This window comes from Epinephelus fuscoguttatus, linkage group LG19 (genome assembly GCF_011397635.1).
Source record: "Epinephelus fuscoguttatus linkage group LG19, E.fuscoguttatus.final_Chr_v1".
In the NCBI taxonomy this organism is placed as follows: Eukaryota; Metazoa; Chordata; class Actinopteri; order Perciformes; family Serranidae; genus Epinephelus; species Epinephelus fuscoguttatus.
This window is the reverse complement of record NC_064770.1, coordinates 18909684-18925775: the sequence shown is the minus strand read 5'-3', so window position 1 is coordinate 18925775 and position 16092 is coordinate 18909684. Positions and strand designations below refer to the sequence as shown.

General features: G+C 41.5%; 1 protein-coding gene across 6 annotated transcripts in view; it reads left to right on the top strand.

Moving 5' to 3' along the window:
* baiap2a (BAR/IMD domain containing adaptor protein 2a) overlaps nt 1-16092 on the top strand; it is a 73759-nt gene that overhangs the window by 41081 nt on the left and 16586 nt on the right. For all 6 annotated transcript variants that reach the window (XR_007447974.1, XM_049561907.1, XM_049561910.1 and 3 more), the window contains exons 4-6: nt 3693-3754; nt 5763-5834; nt 8915-9052. Coding sequence is in view for 5 of the 6 variants with exons in the window: in XM_049561907.1 (XP_049417864.1) it covers nt 3693-3754; nt 5763-5834; nt 8915-9052 (272 nt within the window). In the remaining variant the exon portion in view is untranslated. The remainder of the gene's footprint in view (nt 1-3692; nt 3755-5762; nt 5835-8914; nt 9053-16092) is intronic.

Genomic DNA, 16092 nt, shown 5'->3' with positions numbered 1-16092 from the left:
TGACGGGATGCTTTGGCCTGCTTCTGTGCTCCTGTGAGGCACAAGATCAGCGGGTTGCACCATGGGCAAGAGGCCTGGCTATCTTGGGTATACAGAAGTTGTAGGGCCAGTGGTTGCCCTGAATTTAGCATGTAATAATAAAAACATCTTCTGAACTCTTACTGTTTGCTTTGCTGCACACATGTACACTTTTCTAGTGATGAGCAGGTCAACAAGATGGTTGAAATAGAATTTGACTAATTAGTAGGTCATTATTTATATCAGAGTTGAACCACTGTTCAAAAAGGTCCATGATTGTGCAGAATGTTGAGCTCATGTGGCTCTTTAGGAATCCATCTAATGCTGTTGTAACTGACGTCACTGTAACTCTTTATGTCTCCCTATGTAGCATTTGTAAGCAGCGTGTAAACACTTAACAAAACATACAATCATGTAGTTTAAGCAGATGAGGCTGTGTTTGAAATCATATACTAACATACTAGTAATACTAACTGTGAGGTAATAGTATGAGATGTGAGCTGACTGCACATACTCAGCTGCCTCACAGTGCATTGTGTCTCTTCAGACTGCGCATTTGTGCAATGGCTGGCAATGGTGGAGATTTTGAGACAGGCTAAAAGCTGTTATGTGTCACTTTATTAAGTCTGAATGGCTTTTTGAGGTGAGGAGTTACCTATTAATGGCCAATTTATCAAAAAAGAAAAACAACTGTTTGAGAATTTCTTGTGATGCTTTCGATGTGAGAGCCGCTGGCCGGGTAGGTCTGGCCGTCAGTCATGTGATACTTGAGGATACCTAAGTGTAAACAGTCTACAGGTAGCAGGTAGTATATCGTTCACTAACAGGCAGTATGCAGTACTAGGGGTGTAAATCACCATACTATCATGATACGATATTATAGCGATTCTTTGGAAAACAATACGATATTTGACGATATTACAAAGTCTGCCACAATACGATTTAGATTCCATGCAATGTAGAGGCCTGCCGATATGAGACGATATTATCTGCCCATATAACACACTCACTTACAAAAGAAACCAAACCGTCATTTTTTTCTAAAACTTCAGGTCTTTCTGGCTTAAAATCCTGAACAACCATTAAACATATTTTTTGCTCGTGACCCATTATAAGCTTTAGCATGTTTACATTGTATAAATTAGCTTAGCGGCTAGCAGACTTTTTCCTCTACTTCTAGCTTAACAAATCCCCTGTGGCGTTATTATTTTTCTTACTGACAGAACAGCTCTGTCAAATGTCAGCCTGCATGCACATTATGTCAGCCCAACATTGTTGATACAGAGCAGCTAATGTTGCTGTAGCGAGAAGTTAGTGGAGTGAGATGGACGTCGAGGCGGGTCACATTACATCGTGTTTATCTTGTAACAGCATTGTTTACATACGGCATGTGTTCTGTCTTTTGACACCTTTTGTCTTCTTCGAGATCCAAATTCTTTCCACACTGCTGACACTATCATCATTGTCTTTCTCTTGACTGCTTACCGTCTGCCTGCTGCTGTTTGATGGTGACACAGACTTTCAAAATAAAAGCCTATGCTAAAGATTAGAGATGCACCAATCCAGCTTTTTCAGTTTCGATATCGATCCCGATGCTGTGGCTTTGAGCATCAGCCGATATCCGATCCGATACCATGGTTGACCTAAAAAGCTACATGTAGAACAGAAAAGACTACATGCCTCAGGCATTAATGACTACACAGTTCTTTCCTAAGATGAAATGAAACAAGATGAAACAGATTAATGCAATGATGAACTATTTATTTTTAACAAACATAAAAAATTGTGAAACAGCAGTTGAAATAGTGTGAAATATGACGTAGCTCCCGTCGCAATAGATTTTAAGGGAAAGGATCGCCTCAGGTATACGTTGCATTTTCCGATACCTGATCCATCTGTTTTGATGTTATCGTGGCCGATATTCGATCCAGATATCAGATCGATGCATCCCTACTAAAGATGACGATACGGATCAATGTTTTCACTTTGCATACATGATACTGGATCGCTGATCATTGAATCAGTATATCAATCCAGATTGATGGATTATTACACCCCTATGCAGTGCATCCATATTGTATGTTGAGTATGTAGTCAGCAGCACAGGAGTATGTGAATCCAAACACAGCAGTAATGACAATACTGTCCATTGATAAGAAAAGATGTGCCTGTGTTGGCTCACAAGTATCTTACAGTGTGTTGTAACCATTTATTAAATGTTTATATACAGCTTATAAATGCTACAGTAAACACGGAGACCTAAAGTGTTACTCACTTAACTACAAGAAAATAAAACTAAACGTTTTGCAGAATATTAATTACATGTTGTATTTCTTTGTCCCTCATACAGTCTAACGCTCCAACCTGCTTCACTGTCTGTCTGTAGCTATTTGCATTGTATGTGCTGTCTGTTGAGACGGAGACCACTCCAAAGCCCTTTAGTGAAGACCAAAGTCTGCACTGAAACCACGTCAGCACAAGTTCTGATTTCACCTACAAAGCATTTTGAGATCGGTCGAGATGCTTACAGGTCTGTCTTTAAAAGAGGAAACAGCAGGGGAGTGTGAGATTGAAAAAATCTGATGTGCTTCAAATGTTGCACTTGAGTGTGCAGCTCCTACTCAGCCACAAATGTCCAATATTTATTTTTAATTTCTGCAGTAAGGCAGACTTGGATAATATTTTACTGCAGTTTGGCTATTTTATTTTTTTAATAAATGCTATTTTGATTTTCATACTGACCTGTCACAATATTTTTGCTAATTTTGATTTGGCCACTTGAATTAAATTTCTCACTAAAACCAATATGCAATCATCCAAATTAAATGGAAGTATGTTTCCTGAATAATTGATATAAACCATTATTAATACTAGCTGATATCACATGTTTTCACTAGGTAAATATGTAATAGGTCAGACGGAGGTGAAGCTAAGGGGCTTTGGACCTTTTGGTCATGGAAATGTACGTGTGTCTCATTTTCCTGTACATGCAGATCTCACACTGTCTTTCCACCAGGTCTCTATATGTATATGTGTCTCTCGCTCAATGTAGCTCTTTGTGTTCCTTTTCTTGACAATGCACTGCATATTCAGAAGAGGCAGCCTGTAGGTATATGAAAATAAAACACTCTCACTAGCTGCATGACCCTTCTTATCTCTTCCCTTTTGGTTATTTCCTTTTCTCTTTTTTTTTTAAACTCCTTTCTGTGTGGAGACTTTAACCTTTCTTTGAGGTGTTGTTTTGTCGTCCTAGAAATTGCCTGATGTTAAAATTAATCAAAGAAAGAAAGGCAAAATGTTTGATCTCCACGAGACATCAGCACTCACACGCTTGAAGAACCAGACTTTGATTTTAAGCATTTTGTCTCCCCCATTTCGTACTCGTCATCACTTGTTATTGTTTCATATTCTCTGTTTTCTGTTACCTTGTACCAAAAAATACAAACTTCCATCACGTTCTTCGTTGTTCCAAGTCACGTTGTCCTGTACGTTTGTATATCTTGTACTACTGCATGAGCTTTGCACGCCGGGGTCTCTCTCTTGCTTTTCCTGTTTCTTCCCTTTTCCTCTCTAGATTCCTACACCTATCTCCTTTCTGTTTCTCTGCTCTAGGAATGCTTGTGCTGTTCAGTGTTGTTCATGAGTTCCCTGTCTCCCTCTTTCTCTCTGTGCAGGGGATGTGCTGTTCCAGATGGCCGAGGTCCACAGACAGATCCAAGTGCAGCTAGAGGAGATGGTTGGTATTCTAAGCTCAAAGGGTTTTTCAGCAGTACTCTCTATAAAACTCTGGCAATGTGAAAGGTCTCATAATGTAATAATTTAACAATAGTTCAGACACGATTCGTCCCTGAGCTCTTAAGTCCCTGTGGGCAGCACATGGAATACATGATAATTAAATGAACATGAACTCGTGTTGAATGAACAAAAATGCTGATCTCGTATAAATCCAAGGTGAGAATACAGGAGGTGGCCGGGGAGTGAAGTGAGGTAATTGAACTGTGTGGCATTGAGAGTATAATAAGCTTGTATGATGATGACGTCATGATTTATCCACAACTTGTCAATCTCAAGTTCATTACTGTGTCCAGTGTGAAGGAAACCTTGAGCATAGGTGCTGATCATATGGATGCCCTAGGGCTTTTAATGTCTATCTGCCCCTTTGCCCTCACTGTCCATCAGTCTGTAATCCATCTTCTTCTCCATACTGATCCTCCAGTGTTAACTCCTTTGCATGAGTCCAAACTGAGAACTCTGCAAAAATGCTTGCAGCCACTTTGAGCTGAAATAGCTAATTCAAAAGATTATTGAAGCTTCTGGGGAAATTTTAGTTCATGCAGAAGCACAGAAGTAATCTGTAATCAGCTGACACTTAGCTGATTGGATCATTGTTTCTTATCAGTTACACACCGATTACAGGCGGTCAGTTTAAATATGGCTTCCTACTCACTGATCCCTGCTACACCAATGCTGCAACACACCACTGCCGCGGCTGCTGGCAAAGGTTTACCCCCACCATCCGAGCCTCCGCCTTTCTAATTCAGAGTCCAAACATGGCTGTAATTTTAAATGGTATTCTATGTCTTGCTTGGGCCCACCTTTGTATACCTGTGGGGGTTTTCTGCTTTGTGCTCCCCGTTTTGGCATAGCATGCAGGGAGCACCTCATGAGCGGTGCCCTCAGTGCCAAACATAACTGTATTTCCATTTGTTGAAATAAATGGTTAAATCTATGACAATAGAGTTCCTGACTGAACCTATTTAAAATGCTAGGATTCCAGGGATTCAAGAGGAATTGAAGCCAATACTTATGCTCTTCAAAGCCACCAGACTCCAGAACGGTCTGGTGGCAGTAATTTTATCTTTCATAACATGGAACATGCTCATCTGACACTTCCTCTATTGATTTGTGGTATTGTGTGACGTTGGTGTTTTAAAGGGTTGGTTCAGATTCACCAGAGTCACACAGTAACACAAACAAACTGACTGACTGAGACAGCGGTAGACTAGCAGCTCCGTGGTCAGCTAGCTAAAAGTACTGTTTTTGTTGAAGGAGTTTGGTTGCTTAGATGGATAAAACCATCAGAAACGGATGATTGACAGCAAAGTGAAGCAGCAAAAATATTCAAAGTATAGCATACACTTAAACTTATATGCATTTTTTAGGTGGCTAAAATTTGTTTTGCTGCTGCCCCTGTCTACAGCAGTACATTGCATAGCTTCTGTGGTGGTAATCTGCCTGCTTCTCCAAACTCGAGGCATGCTGACCACCATCTACTGTAGGTAATACACTGACTCTTGATAAGTAGCTCCTACAACCCCACTTCAAAACATCTGCACTATCCCTTTAAGCTATTCTCATAGCTGATTTTTCAGTTTTTTATGGAAAATGTGAAAAAGAAATGAATGTCAGAAGAGCAGAGATAAAACATTTTATTCTGACTTGGTAGCCGGTTCTCCAGGCAGGTCAGTTTACAATCTAGTGACTAAATATTGTGTCCGATAACACTGAGTCAGTGACAGTGATGGTGATTTGCATGAGCGAGTCTTCACAGGCCGAGACTTTGTTGATAAAACATTTATTCAGTGACTGAGTAAATGAAGATAACATGTATTTTAATAGCTTATTCATGTATTGTATATAACTTTATGTGGACAACTTGGTCTTGTCTTCGACCTTCACATGCAGCCTCCATGAATGATTCAATTGTTGACTTTTATTGAACTGTTTTTGTGCTTTCTCCGCAGTTGAAATCCTTCCACAACGAGCTGCTCTCGGAGCTGGAGAAGAAGGTGGATCTGGATGCTCGTTATCTGACTGTGAGTATCTGATTGGCTGGCTCTCCCGCAGCCCGAGGACAGCCTCGATCCAATAAGTGCACTCCATATTTTAGCTCATTTTTAGTGCTCCATATTGCATTACATCGTTTCTGTCAAGGCCTAATTTGACCGAAGTGATAACAGAGACGGGGGTGAAGTTGTGTTTGAACATCCGGATCAAAGGCTGTCTCTGAAACAATTAGAGGATACGTGTGTGTTTAAAAAGATGATTTTAAATAACATTTCAGGCCCACTCACCTGTCAAGGGTAGACTGATTAGAATAACCCCCCCCCCTATAGTATGTGTGTGTGTGTGTGTGTGTGTGTGTGTGTGTGTGTGTGTGTGAGTGAGTGAGTGAGTGAGTGAGCAAGAGAGTGTATGCAAGCACTGTGGAGCTGGTCTACATGTGATATCTTTAGAATGAGTGGGTTGCAGCCTGAGTGTAGAGCAGCACTGCTGCGCGTTGTTTTGGGGGATGGGATAATGTTGCCATTATTGTATTGTATTGTTGGAAGGACCACGTTACGAGCTGCTTGGGCTCACAGCCACCGACTCACTCACACACACTTAATATAATATTGCTCCTAAAATGAAATGGAAAGAGCGCTTGTTTGTTGGCTTCTATCCTCTTGACTGAACAGGGGTGTCATGTTGAGTTGAAGTGCAAACCACAAGTGTTGTGATTCTATCTCCAAGTAATCTGTGAATCCACACACACATCTGTCAGATTTATGTTAGCTGTCTAAACTGATAAGGGAAAAGATATTAAAATGTCTCATGCTTCTTATAGTAGTTCAGATGCATCGACCATTTTAGACTTTTCTACCGTGGTGTTTCCCTGAGGTTTTAACATCCATTACTTTTAATGAATTTCCTACAGATCTGCTGCGGTGATAATTGCAGTCATTTTGCTGCAGACTTTGTGAATTAATCATCAGAAATTTTGACTTCAAAAAGGCAAAAAAAAAAAGAAAGCTCTGTTTTCTGGGACTGAAGTGTGTGTGAGTGTGCTGTTCCCAGCGGTGCATCTCTCTTTGCTCTCCCTCCGTCTCTGTCTCTCTGTCTCTTGTCTCGCGTAATGGCTTACGCGCCGTTTTACAACACCGAGGTCAGAATATGGGCACAAACGTAAAGTGCAAAAAAAAAAAAAAAACAGCCTATAGATTTCCAATAAAGAGGAGCATGCAAGCTGCAAGAGACAAGGGCCTAAATCTCCAGATGTACCAAAGTTCATTTACTGTCCACTCTGTTTCTAATCAGATTTAATCACGCTAATTATCTGTCCGCATTAAGTAGCCAGTGATTGAGAGCTGGGGTTGCAGGCACTGGAAGCAGAAGTCAACAGGCTTCTGTTTTGTTAATGAGGTGGAACATACCGGCTCAGTGAGGCAGATGCTATAAGAATATTATCTTGTTTATCCTGCAGACTAAAAGCTAACTTTTCACAATACCCAGTTGTGTCTTCCCTAATCATTAGTACTCTCCATTATCTATGTGCTGGGGGTTTACCACTAGGGAGCCACGGCTTCTGGGAGTTTGAGATATGAATAGCAGAGCAACCTATATCTGTTGTACTGATTTACCTCAAAGACTAAGAGGGAATGAAAGGATGAATCATTCGTAGTTATTGGGCTACAAAGACAACACCAGTGCAAACGCCTTTTGTGCAGACTGAATACACATTTCAGAGAAGCAACACTAGATAAAGTTAAAAATGTGAAATCCCACCAAATTTTCAGCTCATTGTTGTGCGGTCACTAATTGTGTAGAGCTTTGCAGTCCAGCTCAAATCTACAGAGCTAATATCCCCCCGTCTCTGCCATGAAATCCAAACACTGCATGTGTCATACTTCCAGTCTGAGTGACAACAGCACCTTCTTTAAGGCTGCCTTTACAGCTGAACAATACCGAGACAATACCTACCTCCTCTGTGTCTTGCAGTATGCAAATGTGGGTGTTGAACCCTTGTGCGTGAGCTCTGCTCAGCCAATTTTGCCTCGTACAGAAACCACATAAGCTTTGTCACACCAGACACAGTTACTATAGCAACAGAACTGGTTCAGCCCGGAAACAAAGTTGTTATTCTCAATAAATAAATAATTAAATATGCAAATTAAATGAATTAAATAAATACACTCGGGCTGTAAAACGACTGGGCCAGCCGTTTTGCTTGTTTACACAAATCACACGTTGGGTTTTGCCTTTTCGGCTGCCCTTGATTTCTGTTACTATGCAAAGAGAATCAACTTGAAATGTGCTTGAGTGGGGTAATGATTTACAGTGGCTGTTTAATGAGACACAATCAGGAGATGTGTTGTTGGAAAATCAAACTTGGAAAACAAAAAATAAAAGGAATGTGGATCTTGTAAAGGATCTTGTGAATTTGCTTGTTTCCTTAATTAAAATAGATTGCTTCCAGATGTCAGAGCCTTCTTGAACACACCAACAAGGAGGTTTCAAAACAATCCCCTGTTTGCATCTGCAGTGGCACACAGAAATAATGTGAACTGATGATGAAATTACATAACTGAAGTAGAGCTATGCAGTTTATCTTTGTTTGATCATCATTGCATTGTCAGCTGCTCAATAAACGCATCACGAAACACTGCGATTTTGCACTCAAGGACTGTTTAAGGTAGTCGGAAGAGAGTATCAGTACAAAACTGCACTTTAAAATGCAACTGTTGGCCATCTGTGTTCAGTCTAATTTGTTCAATGAAAAAATGTTAAATTCAACAAGCAATTTGTGTTATTTTCGCACTATATTGACAGCAACAGAAAGACAAAACGTTCACTCCAGTATATCCTTATTGCAACAGTCATATCGCACATATATTGCATATTTTCCTTAGATTGTGCTGCCCTATTCTAAAGCAAGGTGAGATGATTTTTCTTACAGGAGAGAATTGAGTTGATTCCAGTGGCTTGTTTGTAAGACAGGAATTAGTCGAAAAACTTTCAGAAATCTGTTGGCAGTACTGTCACGTATTTGCTCATCTGTGTCGCGCCGTCTGTCACCCAGGCGTTTTAATTTGCGGTCCTAATTTTGTGTTTGTGCTCTGCCTGTTGCCCCACGTAGGCTGCCCTGAAGAAATACCAGATGGAACACAAGAGCAAAGGGGAGAGTCTGGAGAAGTGCCAGGCTGAACTGAAGAAGCTGCGCAGGAAGAGCCAGGGCAGCAAGAACCCCTCCAAGTACGGGGAGAAGGAAATGCAGGTGAGCCTCTTGCTGTGTCAGAATGAAGATGCATCATAAAACCATTAAAATGTAAATCAGATTTCTTCCACTGTTGTGAAGGGCTACTGTAAGATAAGAAAAAGGACAAAATACCCAAGAAAATTTGAAGCCAGTTTGCGCTGCAGTACTTTTAGCAGAGTTTGCATTTATGTGGGTGACTGTTGGATCAAAGATTTATAAGTCTTGGTGCAAACTAATGACTTTATTTTTCATAAAGTAAAGAGAACTCACAAAACAGCAAAGATGGGGGTGGAGGCAGTGGCGACAAGGTGCCCTGAGTGGGTAGGCAGATAGTGGAGGTTTGATTATGAATTGTGTGCCCTCCCCAATCTTTCACACATCTAAACACATACAGCAGGCACATAAAAACAGCAAGAAAAAGATAATGGTATAAGTGACACTAATTGACGTACTGGAGGAGTACGCAATTGCTTCAGCTGATGTGTTTCTGCTCATGGCTTTGATCAGGGTTTTAACAGAATGAGTGAAAGCACAGCTTGAATATACACCACAAGACAGCTGACTCAATCATCCTCTAAGGATGATGTACCTCAAACACAGACATTTCATAATAAAAGCAGAATGCTGTTATTCACAAAGGTTTCTACATTTTGCCTTTTTTAAAATAATTCTTTTAATTAAAGTAGTTTATATGATATCCTCTTAAAAATCTTACAATGTATAGTCAAGCAAGATCACACAAGGGAGAGTGCTGTTGTACTGAATATCATCATGGCTCGGTCGTAGGCATGAGGCCACAAGCGACAACAGATTATGATTTGTTGGTTTATTTAATAATTTATTTGGCTCCACCAACACAAAAAGTTCCGCAGCTGATGTGACCAAACTGTTGCCTAGCACGCTTAAGTCACTTTACCATTAGCAAGCTACTTTGTGTAAGCTAGGTCGATAGTAAAGCCTGATTTATCGTAGGTTGCTACAAGTGTCATTTTTAAATCTATGCCCCCAGATTACACCCCAAATCTATTTCTGTTGTGTATGGTGAAGTACAATGTGGATACACAGCTGTTTAAATCAAACAAATATCCCTCTGTTTACCCTTTTAACTTACTATCTATATCTACACTGGTTGATCGGCTCCCCGTCTGCCTGTGAGCGGCAGATTCCCCTCACTCACTAAGGTGGGCGTGGAAATAACATCAGTGACTCAAAAAATAAAAATACTGTTGATTTCTTCCCATGTAGCTGACATGAAAACCTTTTATTCAGTAATGACTGCTGTCAGTCGGCCTGGTGAAGGCAGTTTGGCCGTCCGCTGTCCTCCCAGCTCCATTGTTTCCAGGCCTTGAAGGGGACACTGAAACAGTAATGTCATGTGAAATATATTACGCTGGTAGAATCTGCTGCACAGATGGATTGATTTGTTTGGGAGTATCATTCTGTTTTAAATGGGCTTTATGCCAAATTGAGAGCGTTAGAGTTGTCTGGACACATGGAGGTGGCTGAGTCGGAGGCTAGCAGCTAGCAGTGCTATGACAGCAATTTAACAATGGCAACAGTGCTAACAGAGCTAAAGGTGTTACCCAGTGGAGAATGATTGGGTGGGTGCTACACTTTTGTGACAGTGCTCATGATATCAGCAGTATCCGCCATATGAGCACAGTCCAAAACGGTGGCAATAAGCTAGCCAGTGATATACCCACATGCACTAATATGCACTTTCAACCAGGTAGTGTGACTTCATTCTCTGCTCAAGACACAATGACTCCACCATATCCTCGCATAGCAAATAGTTGTTTGCTGCTATATTAATGTTCTGAATGCTGCATACAGATCCTCTAAAGAGAGTGTGAAAGTGTCTTATTTTGGTAAAGGTGATATTTAACTGCTACATGTGGATAACACGCTGAAAACATTATTATTATAGAGTATTTTTTTGTAACAGTGTCAGTCTCCATGACTAAGACAGCAGGCATTATCAACTTGTCAAGATAGTTATATGTCAAACGAGCAGTTGCGTGAACAAAGCAATGTTTGCTTTGGGCTTCATCATTTGTGTGATTATTTCTAAATCAAAGCATCCTGAAACTGAGCAGCTCAGGTGAAATGAATTTTAATGAGTTGAAACGAGCCCTCTGTGTTGGACATGACTTAATTAGTTATCTGTCACACACAGTTTTCCGTCTCTTAACTGCCTACTTTGAAGGGGAAGTAGTGACAGGGTTCTTTTCCCACATAGACACACACGTGCCTACAAAGATGCGCTATTAAACCCTGACTGTAGGACTTCACTGTGGTGGTGTTTACAAGTCATTTATTGGTTTAGTTCTGCAGCCAACTGAGAGAAATGACGCTGCAGAAAACTGCAACACCATGACAGCTGTTCCTTCAAAAGGATTTCACAAGAAGCTCGAAGTTTGATTGCCTGGAGGGGTGGGAACAAAAATCTCTAACAGGTCAAGGCTTGCCAGGTAATAACTGAGCTGCCGTTGATCTTGCTGTGTGAAGTGTGGTTGTCCATGACAGAATGAGATCAATAGCTGGACTAGAAACATGATTCTACCAGTGCTTACGGATATAATGTTTTGTAGAGTTTATTGAGTGTGAAAACTTTGCTCTATGCAACCCACTTTGTAGAAACAACCCCTTCTCTATCCAGGGCTTTGAGTTTATACAGTCTCACACACACACAAACATATGCCCCTTCCTGTCTAGAATGGTATGGCAGTGCTGGATTGATCTGACTGCTGTGTCACATTGAGTTTGTTCCACTGTGTCAAGACTGCCATGAGGAGATGTTGAATGTAGTGCCATCTCAAGGCGTTGTAGTTGTGTGCAGCAGCCCAGTTTTGCTTTCAGCAGGGCTTGGGATGGGAGGGGCTTTTGAGTGCACTAAGCCAGTAAATCTCAGTGAAGAATAGCATGTTGTTACATGTTCCTGACTGCCTTGTGTGTTTGATAATTAGGCCTCTGTAAGGTGAGGTGAAGCACAATTGGGCGAAAAGAAACAAGAATGCGGAATCTTTTATTGCAAGAGAATTAGATTAAATAGAAAAACACAAGCCTGAATCCATATCAGCGGCCCACAGAGGCTGTAATGTTCATTAAAACCCAGGACACAAATGCAGTATGTTGGACTTATTGACAGTTTTGCATTTGTCTGAGGCCTATGAGAAGTGGTGCTAATTTAGAGTTTGTCTTTAAAGGCCTCAGGGGCATTAGAAATAAAACAGTTCATTCTCTGAGGAGTAGCCTACAAATCTGCTCAGCTAATACAAAATATCTTTTGTGCATCGTGGCATTTCTTGGCAATCCTCTCAATAGACTTTAGTATTTGTTCTAATTGGAAGTTTAGCTGGATGGTAACAGCAGAAGAAAGGTCAGGGGTTCACTAAAAACTTTCGGATACACCCTCCGAGTACCATATTTCATTGGCAGTAGTTTTAACTGTGTGATACAGTAACTTACTACTTACTTTTACTAGTCTCACGTAGTCAGACCTATCTTCGAAGCTCTGTGGCAGAGCTAGAGAAAGGTCTGGAATCACTGATCATCTGTCTGCTATAGTGGGGAAAAAACACTGGCTTGTTTTTGTTTCTTTAAACCAATCACAGTCATCTTCATCATCATCGGGCGGTGATAAGCCCAGGATGCAGCAACGGTGCTCTTGCAAAATAGTGTCAGGGGTCAACTTGTTTTGGTGGAACATTTGCACACGGGGACATTAACAGCTGTATGTCGCTGTGATTCAACTTTTACTGGTAAAGAAGACAAACATAATTTAATAGGTGCCCTAGAATTGAAGCATGACTGTGCTTAAGCTCCAGTGGAACTCACTGGACTCGTTCAAACCCCAGATGATTTGCTGTTTGTATGTGGCTCTAGCAGAGCATTATTATGAGATTATCAAAGAAGCTTGTGTAAAGGGGACCGAATTGGAACATCAGTGAAGTCACTGTCACTGGTGCATGCCTCTACTGAAGTTAAAAGACGTAGCAAAACAATTCCAACTGGCGATGTCACACAACAGATCAGCTTCTGTCCTGGGTTTTCCTTTCCAGCTGTTTCCATGTCAGCCTATGGCCTTTGGGTTCCATCTAAGGGCCTGCCTGATAATCCTAGCATTGGGTTTTGGGGAGGTGTGACCGATCCATCCTCATCTTCTTCTCTGCCAGAGAGCATTGTTGCTGATGGTGTCTGGCCAGTGGAGGCTCAAGATCCACCTCAGGCACCCGTCGATGAATGTTTGTACTTTCGTCATTGTGGTTGGTCGTCCTCCATGACTCTGATCCAAATGTTGTTCAGTTGCGTGAATAAAGCCCTTGCTATGCTGATTCTGGCTCAGTATGTTGCTGTGGACTAAAGTTGATGTGGCAACTAGCATAGCATAGCATAGCATGGCAAACATTACAACTTGGTGCATATTGGACACAGAGAGCAGACATAAACTTTCCCTGAGTCTGTATGACTGATCAATTGGGCCCATCTGCGCAGAGGGAGCTCATCAGGCTCCAGACTCATAACGTACAGTCAGTTAGCTGAGGAGAAGAAAATCAATCTCCCTTTTTCACTCATTTTCAGTCTGCTCATTTTCGCTGATCATATCACGGCTTGTGGGCGTATGAGAGAAAAGTCAACTCGTTTGTGGCAGAGTGCCTCAGGCAGGACGGCACACAGAGAGGAAGAGAGCCCTTAAGACCCTGTGTTTAACAATGACACCCACCTAGAGAGGCTAAGATAGTGTCCACTACAAACAAGTCATCTAAGAGCATTCAGTTTAATTTGTGCGGGCAGAGATGGGTTCCCTTTAGGCAATATGAGGAAGTCGAGAAAGTAAAAGTTGCTAAGGCAAGATCAACATTTTCTCATCCTCCTCCTCGTCCTCCTCCACCACATCTGTGTTATTCTAGCAGATGAGAGGCACTAAGTTTTCTTTTTTATCTCCTCGCTTTTCATTAAAAAGTAAAGTATGTCTAAGCGCAGTCTGGCAGCGGCCACAGATGGCGGCCGCATTTCATTGATTGCTCTCTCCCTCCTTCTCTCCATCTCACACTCTTCGCTGTTGTCTCTCCCACTTCTCTGTCTGTCTCTTTGTCTGTCGTTCCTCCACTTCCTGCTCTCTCCTGCCTTCAGACACTTTCACTGTGCCATTTCATCAATGGGTAAAGCCCCTGCCAAAATGCTAATCAGCTCATTATGTAGTTCAATGGAGTGGTCCAAGGTGCAGATAGAAAGGGGTTTCATCTAGATAAACTCCTTGGCACCATATCGGCTGTTAATAAGAGCCCAGACAGAGATAGAGAGGCAGAGTTCAGGATTCAGAATGAACGTCTCGAAATGTTTGATAAGCTCGGAGTTTCTTCAGCTTGGTGTCATAAAATTGAAAAGTGATTCCAACCTGGAATTGTGGTTTCGTACAGATGCAGAAAAAAGGTGTTGTTGGCGTGCAAGTGCAGTAGATAAGCACTGATAAACAAACACACAGCAGATTGAAGCAGGTACTGTAGGTGTAGGTGCTTTCTGTTGTGCCCTGGAGCCTTTAATACAGTCCTTTTGAATCCAAAGAGTGCTGATGATGAAGGAACAGAAGAGCAGACCTAAGCAGCTCTTAACTGTGCAGGAAAAATGCTTTTGAATCCCCACAGGAAGGAAATGAGTATAAACAGTTTTGTTGTTGTGAATCGTACTGTATGCTGCACTTCTAAAAGGGTGTGAATTCCTCCCTTCCCAGTTCTTGTAATTACTGGAAGCTGTATCCGTGCAATAGAGTGTATAATGTCACAACTTGTCAGGATTTTGTCCTGAATATGTCAGTGTAAGGGGAACAAAAAGGAGGGCGGCAATGCTGATCAGTTAGAACCTGAATGTAAGAACTGCAGTGACGTATTGCAGGTTTCATTTATGTTCATAACCTCTGCAAAACAAGTCTTTCCAGCTATGATGTAACCCGAGGTCGCTCAGATATAATAGTTGCTGGTGTCTGCCTTGGCTTCTCCCACTGCTCTCATTGTCTTGGGTTACTTTGGTGACCTTTTGAATGGCTGGAGAATTGGGCCATGTGGATTTGACAAGAGGAGCAAGCCCTTTACCTTGTTGAGGTGACGCTCATCCCTTTAACTGAGGGCTGTGCCTGTAAAGAAATACAGCAACTAACTGAACCAGTTTCAAAGCACTTAATTTGAGCTTAAGGTGTACAGAAAGAACAGAATAAGGTCAGGCTGCTCTCGGGAGAAAAATGCGTTCATCATCCTTTCATCCCTGTCTTGCTTGATTTGACAACTTGTGCTCTGTGGATTTGTGTAATGGCGTAAGTGGATTTTTTTCCACTGCTAATGCAAAAGGCCATTCCTCAAAAATGTTTGTGCTCATTGTGTGTCATTTAGTCACCCAAAATAATCCTGCGCTCTTGGAAATCCAAAGAACTAACCTCGTGGCTGTTGGCAGTGGGGAAGTAGTGTGCTCTGGTGGTTGCTAAATGAGATACATCTGCGCTGTGCGATGGCACCACAGGATCTTACATTTGGCTGCAGGGAGGAGCTCCAACTTAACGAACTTCATTAGCCTTTTTTATCTTCCGTCTTTGTGGAATATGATGTAAAACTTTCTAAAATGCACTCTAGTGCTTTGAGAATACCGAACTTGAGGAATTATGACAATTCTTCTCCCCTACGGCTAAGAGTGCAATGACAAAAATAGCATCCACAGAGTTGATGCAGTGTTTGTCTAAACCATTTCCTAACATGGAAGGGCGTTGGAGTCATGTGTCAACAAACAAATTGGATGTTCAGGACAAAATGTATTCGGTGATGATTACCCATGACGTGCTAGCTTTATCTGTGTACAGAAAGAAACACATTTGTACATCAGTGACACCCCCAGGAATTCTTCATAGGGGTAGCCAGATGGGGCCACTGAAAATCATGGGGTGGCAAACCAAAACCAAAAGCTATAAATAAGTCCAAGAAGTTTGATTATGCTGTTTAGGTATACAGGCTCATTGATACCTATATAAATATGGAGAGATTGGAAAATTAGGGATTGCTGATGTACTTTGGTTT